The sequence below is a fragment of the Nothobranchius furzeri genome, chromosome 8 (genome assembly GCF_043380555.1).
Source record: "Nothobranchius furzeri strain GRZ-AD chromosome 8, NfurGRZ-RIMD1, whole genome shotgun sequence".
Taxonomy (NCBI): Eukaryota; Metazoa; Chordata; class Actinopteri; order Cyprinodontiformes; family Nothobranchiidae; genus Nothobranchius; species Nothobranchius furzeri.
Window position 1 is genome coordinate 59,145,577 of NC_091748.1, and position 17,848 is coordinate 59,163,424.

At 46.8% G+C, this 17,848-nt stretch overlaps 1 protein-coding gene across 3 annotated transcripts in view; it reads left to right on the forward strand.

Moving 5' to 3' along the window:
• The window catches only part of pex5la (peroxisomal biogenesis factor 5-like a), a 159,492-nt gene that overhangs the window by 104,156 nt on the left and 37,488 nt on the right, over positions 1-17,848 (forward strand). For 2 of the 3 annotated variants that reach the window (XM_054752331.2, XM_054752333.2), the window contains 5 exons: positions 2,422-2,631; positions 8,768-8,888; positions 8,983-9,076; positions 10,068-10,097; positions 12,460-12,555. In XM_054752331.2, coding sequence (XP_054608306.2) covers positions 2,422-2,631; positions 8,768-8,888; positions 8,983-9,076; positions 10,068-10,097; positions 12,460-12,555 — 551 coding nt within the window. The remainder of the gene's footprint in view (positions 1-2,421; positions 2,632-8,767; positions 8,889-8,982; positions 9,077-10,067; positions 10,098-12,459; positions 12,556-17,848) is intronic. The other variant, XM_054752332.2, reaches the window with a different exon arrangement.

Below are 17,848 nucleotides of genomic sequence, written 5' to 3' on the forward strand. Positions count from 1 at the left end.
GTTCCAGTCCTGTGGAAGACATCCTGCCTTGTTCGGGTACCAAAGAAAACTCGCCCATCAGTCAATGACGACTACTAACCAGTTGCCCTGACATCCCACATCATGAAGGTCCTGGAGAGACTCCTGCTGGTCCACCTGAATAAAAAAACTAGAACATATCAGGACCAGCTGCAGTTTGCTTATCGCCATGGAGTTGGAGTTGAAGATGCCATCATCCAGCTGCTTCAACCAACCCACTGTCATCTGGGACAAAGTAGGCAGCACTGTGAGGGTCATGTTCTTTCATTTCTTCAGTGCATTTAACACAATTCAGCCTGATGTACTTTGCCAGAAACTCCAGAAGACACAGGTGGGGCCCTCATCTATCGCCTGGATTAAAGACTACCTGACAAACAGACCACAGTTTGTGAGACTGAAGAACTGAACATCAAACCAGGCGATCAGTAACATTGGAGCACCACAGGGGACTGTACTCTTACCACTCACCACATCACCCCGCTTCTCCTCCAGCTTCACTGGCTGCCAGTCAACTTCCTGGTTCTGGTCTATAGGGCCTTACATGGACAAGCACCATCTTACATTGGTGATCTTCTTAGTCCCTACACCCCCAGCAGGTCCCTGAGGTCCAGTGATCAAAGCCTACTGGTTGTGCAGCGCACCAGGCTAAATACCAAAGGTGACAGATCATTTGCTGCTGTGGCCCCAGAGTCTGGAACTCTCTCCCCCTGAGCCTGAGATCAGTGGACTCAGTGGTCTCCTTTAAAAAGCAGCTGAAGACTTACTTGTTCAAGCTGGCTTTTGTATGGCCTTCTACACCACTCTCTCTTTATTCTGCTCTCCCCACCTATTCCACCTTCATCAGGATCCACTGATTTCCCTCTTTCCTATTGACTCTCTCTCTCTTTCTTAACATTTTTTCTTTTAAATCCCAATTGCCTATTTTTGCTCATTTTCAATATATTTTTTAACATTTTCTAAATGCTTTTTTATATGTTTACATTTTTTGCTTTTGTGAAGCGCCTTGTGATTTTTATCTTGAGAAGCGCTATAGAAATGATACTTTCTTCTTCTTCTTCTTCTTCTTCTTCTTCTTCTTCTTCTTCTTCTTCTTCTTCTTCTTCTTCTTCTTCTTCTTCTTCTTTATCATTTTCACCCTGTACACCTCAGACTTCCAGTACAAATCAGAGACATGTCATCTACAGAAATACTCAGATGACTCTGCAGTTGTCAGGTGTATCAGAGATGGACAGGAAGCTGAGTACAGAGAGCTGGTGGAGTGCTTTGTGGCATGGTGTGGAAACAATCATCTGACCTTGAATGTGAACAAAACCAAGTAGATGATTTTAGACTTCAGAAGAAACAGGGTGGAGTCAAACACTGTTTCCATCATGGGAGAAGAAGTGGAGGTGGTTGAGGAATACAAATACCTTGGAGTTCACCTGGACAACAGACTGGACTGGAGAAAGAACAGCGAAGCCGTTTACAAGAAGGGACACAGCAGACTGCACTTATTGAGGACGCTTAGGTCCTTCAATGTCTGTAGCAAGCAAAATTATGGACAACCCTGAGCATTCTCTTCACAAGACTGTCCGACAACGGAAGAGTGTCTTCAGTCAGAGGCTTCTTCAGTTTCGCTGCAACACTGACCGCTACTGGAGATCCTTCCTGCCAGCAGCTATTGTAATATACAATAACTCGTTGACAACTTAATTATTAGTAGGATTCTGAGCAACTACAGCAATCAATTTCCCTCTGGGTTGAATTGAATTGAATTGAATTGAATTGAACTGAATTGAATTGAATTGAATTGAACACACCCTGCGATGGACTGGCTCTCTGTCCAGGGTGTACCCTGCCTGCTTGCCCATTGACCGCTGGAGATAGGCACCAGGCACTGTCTATTATCTATCGGAAGCTGATGCAGGAGATAGGTGTAGGAGACTATTTTCATGTTCAGCCTGCTTAAAAAATTCTGATTGACCGACTACAATCAGAAACAATCATTTAAAAAAAGGGTTTTCAGTCAACCACAACTTTAATGACTTTGACTGTAGATCCTGCCATTTCCCGCTCCCCACTCTCACTAAATTCTACATCTGGAAACAAGAGCACCAGAGCTTCTTTTCCACAGAAAACAACACACAGGGTGTTATGTTTTTTTTAATCATGTGCGTAAGCCCACTTTAATTTTGTTACCAAAACTCGATCCAATTCTGTGGTAAATACCTGTTTAATTTAGTTAAATTACTGCCTGATTCAAAATTTCATTGACACAAGGCAGTTATTTATTTGTTATGCATTGAAAGTTGACATTTTTCCACCTTTGCTTTTGGGGCCTTTAACTTTTATTATTATCTATTATTATATTTACTCTAAAATGAATAAAAGTAGCTTTGCTAACTGAATATTATCCCTTCACAGTTCTGTCTTCAACACTGGACCTTCTAGATCTGAGTGAACCCAGTGAGAGGAGGAACAGCAAAGACAGGAAGAGCATCCTATCATCCCGGAGTGATGGCCAGCAGAACAACTCAAACAAGAAGAAAACGGATGAGACAGAGCTGATCCAGGTGGAAGTGGAGCACACAGGTCCAAACACGAGAAACCCAGACATGACATCACTGGACACAGGTGAAAACAGACAGCACTAATTATGGTATTTTGAACAAATGTTAATCAAAATTATAATATATCACAACCACTGGGGAACTCTGAGATGTGTCTTGTTTAAAGAGCAAGTCACACCCTACCAGTCTTACTCCACTCCCATTTCTTGTTTGAAAAATGCAACAAATGCTGCCTGGCAGACTGAGAGGGTGGAGCAGCTAACAAATACACACACAGGCTCACAACAACATTGTGACATCATAATGTACCAGCTAAGTCAGCGTACCTTTTCGCCAATAGCGGTGGCAGATTTAAATTCAAATGTAGTGCAGTTTTTACCTGAAGATGGCACAACACTGACAGTTTTAGGCAGAAAATTTAAATTGTAACTAATGTGCCAAATTATTGACTACACGTTGTCAGAGTCCAAGCCCCCAGGCCGGGCTCTCCCAGCTGACCGGCTTCTGTCTCGGACCATTACCCAGCATGCCCCTCGCGGGGATTCCCTCCACGTTGCACCTGCGTCATCCATGTCTATATATGGAAGACGCCACACCGGCTCTTCACTCAGTCATCGTTCCACCGTGTTCCATGATCAGAGTATTCAGAAGCTTAAACCTCCACCTTTCTAACTCAGACCTCATCCTTCCGTCAGCCTTTTCAGCACCGCTTGCAGCCAGCAGTCTCTAATAAAAGCTCTTACTCCCGAACCCAGTCTTCGAGTCTGACAGGATGACTGAGTCCATTAATCCAGCGGAGTTCGAGCAGATTAAGAGGAAGTTGGAGCAGGTTGTTAGCGAGAACGTTCAGCTCCACGCCCTGGTCGACCAGCTTAACACCAGGCTGAACTCCCAGACCGATCTCTCCCTGCAGATGTTTACTGCCGTCACGGCACTCCAGCAGCAGGTTCATGCGCTCCAGTTGCAAGCCATCACTCCACCGACGGGAGAGCCACACTTCAGTCTCCCGGAGAAGTGGAATGGAGAGACGGGGAGTCCAGACGGTCTGCTTGCTACCCTCGACATGCAGTTCGAGTGCCACCCAGGACGCTTCCCCACTGCACGCTCTCGGGTGGCACAGCTCACCTCCGTGCTCTCCGGACGCACGGCAGAGTGGGCTGCTGCGCTCTACAACTCCAAATCACCGGAGTGCAGCGACTACGCTGCATTCGTGGCCGCTCTCAGAAAGACTTTTGTTCCACCCAGCAGCGAAATGGGGGCAGAGACACGACTCCTAAAACTCCGCCAGAAGGAGCGCTCTGTGTGCGCATATGCGTCGGAGTTCCGCACCATCTCCGCCAAGCTGCGGTGGGATGACTCTTCCCTCCGAGCCGTCTTCTTGGAGGGACTGGCAACCTACATCCGGGATGAGATGGCGGGAAAGGAGCTACCCCAGACCCTGGATGAAGTTGTGGACCTGGCGTTGCGCATGGATCAGCGGGTTTTGGCTCGGCCCAAGCCTCTCATTCGCCCATCCAGGGTGCCTGGACCTTTTCCTCGCCCCCCCCCCACTCCTACTCCCGGACCCGTTGCCACTGAGGAGCCCATGCAACTGGGCCACCTTCCTCCGGAGGAGGGACAGCGACGGTGGCGCGAGGGCCTCTGCGCCTATTGTGGTTCCCCCGACCACAGATGCATGAACTGCCCCGTCCGTTCGGGAAACGAAGGAACCCACTGAGTCTCGGGGTCGCTCAGCCTAGGTCAACTCCAACCCCTGCCCTTTCCAATCGGCTCCTTCTGCACGTCACCCTCCAATATGGCGAGACCTCGCTCCAGATGCACGCGCTGGTGGACTCGGGGGCCGCTGACAATTTTATGGATGTGGATCTGGCTGAACGCCTACGGATCCCCACTATCCCCTTAGAGAGGGTTGTACCAGTGACCACGGTGGACGGCAGGCCCCTCCAGCCTTACCCTGTCCAAAACCGAACGCAGTCCCTCCAGATGACAGTCCAGGGCCACCGGGAGACCCTCCATTTCCTGACTATCCGTGCTCCCTCCTCTCCTCTAATCCTGGGGTTTCCCTGGCTCCGCCTCCACGACCCACGGATCTCCTGGTCCCAAGCTCGCCTTCTGGAATGGGGGGCCCAGTGCCGGACCCACCTCTCTCCTCCTCCACCTCGACCTGACTGCCCGGAAGGTGGCTCCAGTTCAGCGCCACCCAATCTGCCACCGCCCTATCGAGATCTGGCCGCGGTGTTCGATAAGCAGCGAGCCACCGCACTGCCGCCTCACCGTCCATACGACATGGAGATCAAGCTCCAGCCAGGAACCATTCCACCCCGGGGGCGCCTTTTTTCTCTCTCCCCGCCGAGTCCAGAGCTATGGAGGACTATATCGACCAGGCCCTCCAGCAGGGTTTCATCCGACCCTCGTCGTCCCCAGGTGCTGCAGGCTTCTTCTTTGTGAGGAAAAAGGAGGGTGATCTCCGCCGCTGTATTGACTACAGAGGACTGAACAAGATCACAGTCAGAGATCGCCATCCTCTGCCGCTCCTCACGTCCGCCCTGGATGCCATCTCCCAGGCGCGGATTTTCACCAAGCTGGACCTCCGGAGCGCCTACAACCTGGTCCGTATCAAAGCTGGAGATGAGTGGAAGACGGCGTTCATCACCCCCACCGGTCACTGGGAGTACCAGGTCATGCCCTTCGGACTGTGTAATAGCCCCGCCGTTTTCCAACGCTTCATCAATGATGTCCTCCGTGACATGTTGGGACGGTGGGTGTTTGCCTACCTGGACGACATCCTGATATACTCCAAGTCAGAGGCTGAACACCACCACCATGTTCGCGCGGTCCTGACCCGGCTCCTGGACAACAACCTGTTCTGCAAGCCCGAGAAGTGCTCCTTCCACCAGCGGTCCGTTTCATTCCTGGGCTACCTGATCTCGGATCAGGGTCTAACCATGGACCCTCAGAAAGTCCAGGCGGTTAAGGACTGGCCCCTACCTACCAGCCTAAAGCAACTGCAGAGTTTTCTGGGTTTCTGCAACTTCTACCGTCGATTTATCAAAGACTTTAGCACCATTGTAGCACCTCTCACTTCTCTCACCCGACCGAGCCCTCCTGGTCAACCGTTCCGGCTCACCCCAGACGCCGTTCGGGCCTTCCACTACCTAGTCGCTCGTTTCACATCGGCTCCTATCCTGCGCCACCCGGACCAGGCAGTCCCTTTTGTGGTCGAGGTCGACGCCTCTGATGTCGGCGCCGGCGCCATCCTGTCCCAAGGCGGCCCCGACGACAGGCTACATCCCTGCGCCTACCTCTCCAGGAAGTTCTCCACCACCCAGCAGAAGTACGGCGTGGGGGATCGTGAACTGCTAGCCATAAAATGGGCGTTGGAGGAATGGAGGCAGTAGCTTCTGGGCACCACTCACCCGTTCACCATCTGGACTGACCACCAGAACCTAACCCACATACGGTCCGCCAAGCAGTTAAATCCTCGCCAGGCATGCTGGGCCCTCTTCTTTGAACCCTACGAGTTCCATCTCGCTTATCGCCCCGGGACAAAGAACCAGAAGGCAGACGCCCTCTCTCGCCAGTTCACCCATTCAGCGCCCACGTCCGAGCAGGCGCCCATCCTCCCGGAGCACTGTTTTGTGGCCCACCTTGGGTGGCCGTTGGAGGAGGCCATCCAAAACGCCCTCCAGGGTGACCCAGCGCCACCAGAGACCCCCGCCGGTCGGCTGTACGTCCCCTCGGCCTGTCGCAGTGAGGCGTTGTCCTGGGCCCACTCATCACGCCTGTCTGGTCACGCAGGCTTCTCTCGGACTCTCAGGTTCGTTAAACGGGCTCTCTGGTGGCCACGTATGGAGAGGGATGTTAAGGAATACACGAGCGCTTGTGACGTCTGCGCCCGCTCTAAGGCATCCACCCAGGCTCCGGTTGGCACCCTCAGACCCCTTCCGGTGCCCAGCCGCCCCTGGTCCCATGTGGGGCTGGACTTTGTCACGGGTCTCCCGCCGGTCAACGACCTCGACACCATCCTGACGGTCACTGACCGGTTTTCCAAGGCTGTTCACTTCATCGCCCTCCCGGGCCTCCCCTCGGCTCGACGCACTGCAGAACTGTTTCTGGAGAACGTGGTGCGCCTCCACGGGTTCCCGGTCGACGTGGTCTCGGATCGTGGTCCCCAGTTCACGGCCCGTTTCTGGAAAGCCTTCTGCCATCTAGTGGGAGCCTCTGACAGCCTGTCTTCGGGCTACCACCCACAGACCAATGGTCAAACGGAGCGGGCAAACCAACAGTTGGGCCGGTACCTCCGCTGCTTCGTTTCGGCGCAGCCCTCGCAGTGGCCCAAGTACCTCCTCTGGGCAGAGCTGTCTCATAATCTCCACACCTCCTCTGCCACTCAGATGTCCCCTTTCGAGGTCTGCTATGGCTATCAGCCCCCAGTTTTTGCCCACCAGGAACCCGAAGTCGCGGTGCCGGCCGCTCAATCCCTGGTGAGGCGCTGCAAAAATGCCTGGATCAAGGCGCGGGCCTCCATTACCCGGGCCAACGCCCGTTACTCCCACCAACACCTCCGCAGGCACCGCCCGGGCCCCTCCTATGCTCCAGGGGACAGGGTCTGGATGTCCACGGCAGGCCTCCGGGTCCGCGCCGGTTCCAGGAAGCTCGCTCCCCGGTTCCTCGGACCCTACCCCGTGCAGAAGGTCATCAACCCGGACACGTACCGGCTGCGGCTGCCTACAAGCCTTTGCGTCCATCCCACCTTCCACACCTCCCGGCTCAAACCTTATGTGGAATCCTCACTCCTGCCGCCTCGGGCTCCGGCGCCTCCGCCGGCCCGCTTCCTCGACGGTGAGCCCATCTACACCATCCGGCGCATTCTGGATGCTCGTCGCCGGGGTCGGGGTTGGCAGTACCTTGTTGATTGGGCGGACTACGGCCCTGAGGAACGCTCCTGGGAGCCGGCCCGTTCCATCTTGGACCCTGCCCTCATCTCGGACTTCTGGGCCCACCGAGGTGGCCCGGGGACTTCTGGAGCCATCCCTGGACCGGAGGGTCCTGTCAGAGTCCAAGCCCCCAGGCCGGGCTCTCCCAGCTGACCGGCTTCTGTCTCGGACCATTACCCAGCATGCCCCTCGCGGGGATTCCCTCCACGTTGCACCTGCGTCATCCATGTCTATATATGGAAGACGCCACACCGGCTCTTCACTCAGTCATCGTTCCACCGTGTTCCATGATCAGAGTATTCAGAAGCTTAAACCTCCACCTTTCTAACTCAGACCTCATCCTTCCGTCAGCCTTTTCAGCACCGCTTGCAGCCAGCAGTCTCTAATAAAAGCTCTTACTCCCGAACCCAGTCTTCGAGTCTGACACACGTCTCTACACTACGATTAGACACTCATTTATACAGTTTATCAGCAAAAAATCAGTTGATTTAGAGGTGACTTGCTCTTTAATTGTAAAACACTGCTGTAAATGTTTAAAACTCACTAAATGTTCTGTTGTGATCTACCCTGGGATGTTTACACACATTATTGCACCATCAACCATCATATTCCAGAGCACAAAAGCTATAAAACTCTCAAAACTGTCATGACTGTTCACTGACGTGCCCGCCACGACTTTAATTTCCATCATTCCCTGAGGAAACTACCTCACACGTGCCCACGATGAGCCACAGAGGGGTCAAACCAATTTAGTGTACTGACAGGGATCATCTCAAAAGACATTTCAGGGAAACGGCCAATTACTTTTGTATGTGCTAGCTGAAAGGGTGAAAGAGAAAACTAATGGTGAAGGGTAAATCAAATTGGGTGGCAGTAAGATTGATTAGAGTCCTGAATTTCAGTCAGAGGGAAAAACTATGAAAATTGGCAGCTGTTAAGTTTTGCTTTGCTTCCATAGAAATCAGAAGGCACGATTGTGTTTCTCTGTATTTTGTCCAAGATTGGTTGGTTGCAATTTGTGACTGAAAAGCTGTTTTTTGTTTTTACTCGTAGAAATAAATTACTTTTTAAATTGTCTCTGAGAAATTATTCTGAGAAATTTGTCCACAATTTCGCTCAAAGAAATGTTCATTTGTCCAAATTAAAGCAGAAAGTTAGGTTTCACAGGAGGATGTCAGTTCTGTCTGAGTCTGTTTCGCTTCCTGTTTACTCTCCTTCAATTCGGGCATTTCTGGATATCTCAATTGTCCTTATTGTCTCTAGTTACTATTGGGTCATTGGATAAATGGGAGGAGCTAAATCCCATTCCTGAAAGAAATGGCAACAAAAAATGGAAGTTGGAAAGACGACGTTCTTCTAAAAATTCATCCAATGAGTTTTTGTGGTAGGTCCCAACTCTTATTATGGTTTTGACCATGATCTTGTGACAAAAACAAAATTTCACTAAAATGCATCTCACTCTCTGGTCTGTTCTTTAGGTCTATAGACTGTAAAACACAATCAGACACTTCAAATAAGAACACCTTGGAATTAAACACCAAAGTTGAATCAGAATCTGCTCTCGCATCACAGGTAAGTTCCCACTATGGTAGCAGCAGGTGGGCTTTTTTATTCCTACTAAATGAGATGGTTAACCCTCAAAATAAGTTCTGATAAAAGGACGAACAACTAAGTCCTTCAGGGGTACTTCTGAGTTAAAAAATGCTCATGAAATACATATGTGGAGTAACCAGGTAGGTAGGTTTTAACGTTGCAAATCTTCAACGCCTGCCTCCAGAGGGTTCAAATGTTAATTCTCATCATTCAGACATGCTGACTGATATTAACCACACCATGACTTTAGCCTAGAAATCTAGCAGTAGTAGAGTAGTTTGCTCTGTAGGACGGTCTAGCCACGCTCCATTGTAGCCTCAGCAGGTCTACCATTGTCCTGAACAGTTTGTGTCTGGCCAATCACAGCGCTCTAGGTTTTGTAGAGAAATGTTGGGCGGGTTTAGCACCGTTACAGCAGAGCATTTTCAATACGATGACTGGACAAACAAAGATGGTGGCAGCTCTAGACTAGCGCTTTGGCGTAAGCTTTGGACCACATAATCCTGATTTACCTCCCTCAGCTCAGTTGCAAAGTTGCAAACACACTTTGATGAAGATGTTTTTGTTTCAGACACCTTTGCTGCTTAGGGAGTTTTCAAAGTTTAATGAACGCGATGGGGTTTTGTCCCATGGGCGGGACATTGGAATGCTAAGGGGTTAAAAAATGGCTGCCCTGTTGACTGATTGTCATATGTATGAGTATGTCACATTGTTTGTTGCTCTGATTGGTCCTAACGCAGTCCAGTTGCATTCGAAATGCAACCGTGGATTCCCCTCCTATGACTGAGCTCTGTCTACAGGTCGTGGCTAGACGTAGGATGGCTTGCCAGGCTACCATAACACGAAAATGTCATCAAAACTCTGCTCTCTAATGCTTTGTTCCTATTGAAGTTTGTATCTGATAAGTCTCCCTCTCTCTGTTGTTGTTTCCCATCATTTTGTCCTAACACATTGACTTCTTCCATTTCAGCTCAACAAGCAGTATATTAGTGGAAGACATGTAAGCCCCCCCCCCCCCCCCCCCCCCCCATGCATTATTTCATATAAAAATGAAAGACTTCTACATTTGCACCATTGCAAGAGCATCACACCATCTCATAAATTCTGACTTAACCAGAACAAAACCATCAAAACACCAAAAGCAAGCTGGATGGGCTGGTAGCTGTGAGACTGTTGCTTTGTGGTGCTATGAGGTCCAAATGTCAAGCGCTTTCCTCCTTCGCTTGATGTCTCTTTGTAGGTCTACAAATGGTGTCTTGTTGCAAGACACCATTATTAGATTAATAGCAGATGAATTATTCAGCTGCCTTAGTCAGAGCCCATTAGTGTTGATCTTGCCAAGTTAGCTAAGCATATATCACCTTTTCAGCACTCTCGTCAATAATAGATTTTGGGGTAAAGATAGCAGTCCCGGATGGAAGGAGGTTATTGGCAAACAAACACTAAATGTGTTTCACTCTGGGGTTAGATTGTAGCTCCCTGACAAAGATAAGAGACGTTTCAGCTTCCTGTCTGGTTGTAACAACGCACACAAACAAAAGCTGCATGCACAAAGAAACACATCTTGCATGAAAAACGTACACACCCGGCTAACACACGTCTCGCAATAAAGAAGCTTGGAGGAAAACTCCACCCTGTTTTTTTTTATAATCATGAGATTCAAATTCCCTGTTTATTCTAAAAGTATCATGTTTCATGTAATTATTGGTACTTTTTTTCAGTAAGATTAGGTACAGCAAAAGAAAAGCTACATATATGGTTTGGACAAAAGGTCATATTTATTTTGAAGCCCAGAACCGGAACATGCAATGTCAACATTTCTCTTCAGGTAGTTAAAACAACTAAAGCTGTGCAAGGTTGGTGGTTGTCATCATTTCATTTAGGAAATTCACTATAAGCAGGTCATACTCAAAATATTTGAATTTGTTGCAAAAGTCCTTTTATTTCAGTAATCCATCTTAGACTGAGAGACCATCTAAAGGCCCAGGAACCATGGGCAGGTGTTTTGGATTTGTCAGCTGATTATTGAACCTTGTCACAATAATTTAGCCTGAGATTCTGAATGAGGGGTTTTCATCAGCTGTAAGCTATAATCATCACAATTATAACAAATAAAAGCTTAGACTATCTGGATTTGCATGAAATGAGTCTATCTCATATATCAGTTTCCTCTTTTAAGTTGAATTACACATGAAATAAATGAACTTTAGTGGGATATTCTACTTTTTTGACTTCCACCTGTTTAGTTGAAGTCACCAAAAAATCCAGACGTTTTTCTCCTCAGTTTTGGGTGGATTTTTCCTTTATTATTAAATCAACCATGATGCACTGCAATTTCTTTGCACAGCAGCCAAATGGTAATGTAAATGTGGCGAAACTGTTTCCGCTAACGCTGCATGCATTGGTTTTAAATGAACTTGTGATATGTAATAAATAGGCTGTGCTGTTTTATTTAGTGATATTAACCGACATTAACCTTAAATACAGGCAGTCAGTAGAGATGGGAGTCAGAATGACTCATCTGATTCCCAAACAGAGGAAACCATAAACACTCTAATGGATTTACCAAACCGCCTTTGCTGTTTACTGTCAATAGTGGCACATCACATCTGAGCATAGAAGTATAGCTAGAATCATCTACTTGCACTAATTTATGGAAATGTCATTTCTAGTCTGACAAAGCCAAATCACACACTCGTAACTGGTAGATTTCTATTTTCAAAGCAGGACAGAGCTTCACACACTCGCTTGTCTCAGTGAATCTTTCAGCTTATTTCCGATTTTGCATGTGCAGCTGCACAGGAACAGGCCCGGCTTTGGGTGGAGGGTGAAGAGAAGCATGTTTGCAGACGAGGATTTTGTGTGTGTGTGTGTTTGTGTGTATGTGTGTGCGTGCGCGTATGTGTGTGTGCGTATGTGTTGCTGACAGTGGTGATTCTGCTGGCCTTCCTAAGCATGTCAGAGGCTTTTTGAGGCAGGGATATTTATTCAGCCCTGAGAAAGCAGAGACGGCTGACCCTGCACACGCTTTCCTACCCGCCTCCTCCTCTGGCTGCAAGTCTGTGTGTGATGTGCTATTTGAGTGTGTTTGTACATCCTGAGCAGGGGGGACATTTATGTAATGGGATTTGTTTGGCATGAATGTTCGTGTGTGTGTGTTTGTGTGTGTGTGTGTGTGTGTGTGTGTGTGTGTGTGTGTGTGTGTGTGTGTGTGTGTGTGTGTGTGTGTGTGTGTGTGTGTGTGTGTGTGTGTGTGTGTGTGTGTGTGTGTGTGTGTGTGTGTGCGTGCGTGTGCGTGTGTGTGTGTGTGTGTGTGTGTGTGTGTGTGCGTGTGTGTGTGTGCGTGTGTGTGTGTGTGACAGGCTCGGCTAACGAAGGAGCAGCGCTGGGGGAGTGCCCTGCTGTCCAGACATCAGTCCCTGGAGGAGGAGTTTGAGCGAGCCAAGGCTGCTGTTGAGGTAAACCAAGTGCAGCTCTGTGGCACACCTCACATCTGTCACCTGTCAAACATAAACCGTCTGCTCTGCTGACTTTTAATGAGATTTAACAGAAAGATGGGCTTTCAGTCCCCAGCAGCTGAAATGTGTTTAATCTGTGCAATGTCCTCATCAAGATCATCTTCTAAAGATATGTGAGTGGACTAGAGGACAGAAACGGCTTCACATGGATGATTGGGATTGAGTCTTCTTCATCAAAGCAGTAATTACTATTTATTTATTTGTAATTATAGAGAAATAAAACATTTAACACCAAGATTTTAAAAGAAAAATCCCCTAAGCAAAAGTGTTTCTTCATTCCCACTAGGATGTTTGGGAATTAACCTTCAGTCAAAATACAGTATTAACAATAAACTGAATTTTGGTGTGGTGGTGGGGGGTTTATTGGGGAAAATGCTGTCCAAAGAAAGGTTTGGCTATCAGAAAAATGAAAGAAACTACTAAATCAGTCAGAGGTGTCTAGTCCAGATCCTCAACTTACTCTGATCTGCATGTTTTGGTTGTTTCTTTGCTCCAATGCATTGGATTCATCCGTTGAATTTGTTTCCCTAAGCTTGTCTTTTAAGTCCTGAAGAAGCCTGTTTAATTACCTTCTCATTCAAATAAAGTGTGTTGGAGCAGAAACATCTAAAACGTGCAGGACAGCAGCTTCCATGGACTGGAGATGACTGACTCATTTAGTCAGGAGACACCCAGGAAAGCACATATCTGATATGAATTTGGCTACTTCCTCTTGAGTTTTAACTCCTCCTTTAAAAAAAGAACAACACAATAACTGTTTCATTATTTGAGCACAATGTTGTTGGTAATCCAATCTAAATGCTGACATTTGTTGAGCATCATACATATTTTCACTGTAAATTACACAAATAAATTATCTTAATTTGACTCAACCATCACCTGGACGCAACACAAATGGGTCTCTAACAAAAATTAAGATCCAAAAGTAAATGATAATGGGAAGACCTGGTCTGAGTTTCTGTAAAAGTAAAGTCTCTACTCAAGCTCTGTCCCAGAACGGATGAAAAGATTTTTTAGAGCTCAATGATTTACTTGTTTGTCATGAAATGATGTGGAGTTCCAAGAAAAGGTGTTTATTTAAAAGCCTTGCAAATCATTTTTTAATATAAACAGACTTGACTCCAGATAAGCCATACACTTTTATTGAAAAAGGGGGAAAAAAACTCGTAAGTTTTCAAAGAAAAAAAAAATTAAAATGCAGATTTGCAATAAAGTGGGCATTTTGTGAGCTTCAAGCCACTGAAGCTCACATCACATATCATATATCACATTTGATCAGTTTTTTTCTCATAACTGTTCTTGTGATGTAAATAAACTCTTGAAGATGTGCAGATTATTTCCCTTCTTCTCCTTCAGCCATTTTAATGCCTCTTCTGTATTCCTCTGTTTTTTGTTCTAAAGTTCAGGAGGTAGCCGACACAAAAAATATTCACACAGGCGACCCGGCTAACACTAGGAAGGTAAATAGGGCAGCTGTTTGCACCCAGACAGATCAGATTTCAAGGACAGTACGGTTAAAGTAATTAGAGATGACTTGATTCATTGGTGTACTACTGACACACGACAAATGTTAACTTATAAAAAAACGCCTTACTTTATCAAACGATCAAAGTATATGAGAAACACACTCAAAACTCAAATCTTCAAAGACATAACAGCAATCGTTCTCTCTTGTGCTCTGAGCCATTTCATCACCTTTCCCTCTTCAAAGCCATTGTTCATTTTCTGATCAAATGATGAAACAAACATAATAGAATTCGATTTTTCATACAAACTGATTTTCCCCTCTTTTCAAAATAGCTTTGGTCATCATTTATATATATATATATATATATATATATATATATATATATATATATATATATATATATATACTCTAACCCTTTCATACAATCCTAGAAATACCTCATCCCATGATCGTCCTGTTCTTAAAACAGAAATCCAGAGTTTTTTCTCCAACATCACCATCTAGAGGACAAAGGTGTTCTGCACCTTAAGCTCCTTCTCGTACTTCTGTACTTACTGTGCCTGAAGAACCTCTAGCCAATAGCGTTAAAACACCTTGTTTTGCACTTATTATTCTTGCGCCTTCAATATATCAGGGAAAGATGATCACCTTTATGTTTATCTAAAAAATTCTAAATAGATATTAAAAAGGGTATTATGCCTTCCCAGTCATGGATGAGGTCCTGCCTCAAGTGGAGGAGTTTAAGTACCTCGGGGTCTTGCTCACGAGTGAGGGGAAATGGATCGGGAGATCGATAGGCAGATTGGTGCTGTGTCTGCAGTTATGTGATGCATTGTACCGATCTGTCGTGGTGAAGAAAGAGCTGAGCCGAAGGCTCAGTCATCCGGGAGGGGCTCAGAGTAGATCTGCTGCTCTTCCACATCGAGAGGAGCCAGATGAGGTGGCTCTGGCATCCAGTTAGGATACCTCCTGGTGAGGTTTTCCAGACATGTCCAACCGGGAGGAGACGTAAAGGAAGACCCAGGACATGCTGGAGGAACTATGTTTCCCCCAGAGGAGCTGGCCCAAGTCTGTGGAGAGGGAAGTCTTGGCCTTTCTGCTTAGGCTGCTGCCCCCATGACCTGATCCCAGATAAGCAAATGAAAATGGATGGGTGGATAGTTCTCAAAAGATGGAAAACTCCAGATTGCAACTTTTATGATTGGATCATTACCCATCCATCAAACTGCCCTCCATACATCAGCAGAAGTCTTGCGTTCTCAGCTTAGAGCAGCTCAACAGGAAGTGAAGCCAGAGCTGAGCTGCTTAGTGTAGCAAACAGAACGTTTCGTTCTGTTTCTTGTTTGCAAATTTAGTCATGTTGTGGGGCAAGGTGGTAGTGGTCGGAGGGACCGATGGCGCCTGTGCTCGGCAGCCTCACCTCTGTCAGTGCGCCCCAGGGCAGCTGTGGCTACATCGTAGCTCATCACCATCAGTGTGTGTGAGTGTGTGTGTGAATGGATGAATGATACACTGTAGGGTAAAGCGCTTTGGGGTCCTTACTCTGAGAGGCGCTATACAAGTGCGGGTCATGTCATGTTGTGGGGCAAGAGTCTAACCCAGGACATGCAGAGTCAGAGTCAGAGTCAGATTGTATAAAAAAATATTTATTGACGGAACGGTGAACTAAGGGCGTACTGGAAAATCCAGCAGGTGCAGAAACGGGAAGCAGCGTCTAGAGAGAAAAGTAGCAGAGGTGAGTATGGAAGTTGTAGAATGGCAGGGGAATTGCTGGCTGAGGGACTTACGGCTTGGATAGACGAGAAGCGTGTGGGAGGGGTGAGCCGGGGTAAGTCCAGGTAATGATTGTAGAGTGGTAGAGGTGAATGAGGAATGGGATCCGGACCGGTGTGGTTCTGGAGAGGGAGCGAGAGGTGGAGGAGATCGGGTCGGCACTTGGAGGAGGGTGAACCAGGAAACGAACCAGATAAAAATCTAAAACGGCGTTGGGGAAAACTCTGATGATTATCCAGACCTGAGGTGGGGTAAAATCCAAAAATAGAATTAATCCATGTCACGAGAGAAAAACACGAGAGAACATGAGCAGAGATAAGCGAGGGCTAGAGACTACCAGTCAGTAGTTAATCATCCGGCGTCGAGTCATGTCCACCTTCCTCCTTATAAACCGGCCCACTGATCAGCTGATTGGAAACAGCTGTTGCTCCCTCTCCTGAAACCAAAACACTCAGAGATAGTGAGATGATGAGACGAGTACTCACCCCGGCTCATGACATTTAATTTACACACATGTTCAATTTAGACTGTTCTTTTTGCGAAAAGTTTGACGGCGCTGTTGTCTGAGAACACAGCCTGTCTCTTGTCAGCTGGCGGAGCTCTCTGTTGGCTGCTGAGTGTGTGGGGAGCCAGCAGAGTGGAGACAGTGAGTGGGAAGAGGTTCTTGACGGTTCTGGAAATTTTCACCTAATGTTTGTGGAGTTTTCCCAGATTGTTGGTGGCATTGAACTCTTGGGATTTTGAAGTTATGAGAAAGCCAATAAAACTAAAACCTCCTTTGTTTTTCATCATAAAAATGTCACACTATAATAGCTAGCATACTAAATGGTTACAAGGTTACATACATTAGGAATAATGGCAGAAAAGGTGCCAACATTGGATAAAGAACATATAACTGAACCATTGGGATCAAGCATTGTGTATTCCTGTATTCTGGGGTATCGGGGAGGAAAGCCAGGAGAAAGGGGTTGGACCTCGTAATTTTGTATATTGGAAAGAAAATAAAAGCATCACCTACTCCAACATTAAATAGTCACTCCATCACTTAATGGGCATCTTCCATCTCAGAAACAGAGAGAAATATTTTAACAATTGAGTTTCATCAGCTTTACCCAGAGTTACAATACGTGTAATGGTCAATGAATAATAGAAGAGACGCAAAAGGATGTGAGAAAAATGGATGAGCAGCTTCCATTGAGCCCGTTTGGGGATCCCATCCCAAATTCAGCGATGATGTCACATCTTGCATAAGACAGAATCAGTTTGAGTTCAAGTCTGATACATGATGCAGGTGAGTGGACAGAATGTAAGAGCATGGAGCATTGACTGGTAACAGTGGCCTGCAGCCTGAGTGTCGACTTCCTGTCTGGGTGAACTGAGCTGCAATCATTCAGCTTTCTGGGGCCTCAGTTGTTGATCTTAAAACTCAACATCACATAAGTCTAGTTTCAAATGCAGTTGCCCTTTCATATTCATCCAGAAATGGAGGCAAAGCCTGCACAGAGAATATTAAATCAGCACATGGCTGACGTTTCTTTTGAAAGTGATTTCATTAAACAAGCCAGACAAACACAAGGAAATTAGAACCCAGAGATGGACCAGTAGGGAAGTCTCTAAAATAAGGTGATGAGAATATGTCAGTTTTTATGTTTATCGACATGAAATTAACTCAGACGGGAGCATAAAACGGCAAAGATGAACGACACTCAGCCCAGATTTCAATCATTTCACAAGAAAAGTGATGGATGGGTTTTCAAAGCAAGTAAACAATTGTTATTTAATTCGAGCAGGTGAAAGCCCAACGTGTTCATTAAATGGGGAACCACCGGAGCAGACGTGACTTTGTTTTGTCTGAGGGGGCTGTGAAAAAGTGCTCCAAAGTAGTGATAAAGATGAGCAGAAGGTGACTGCGAGGGCTTTTGTTTGATTAAAATGGCAGCAGGAGAAATTTCCTTTTATCTTTCAGTACATTGAAGTCGTTTTAGTGTAGTT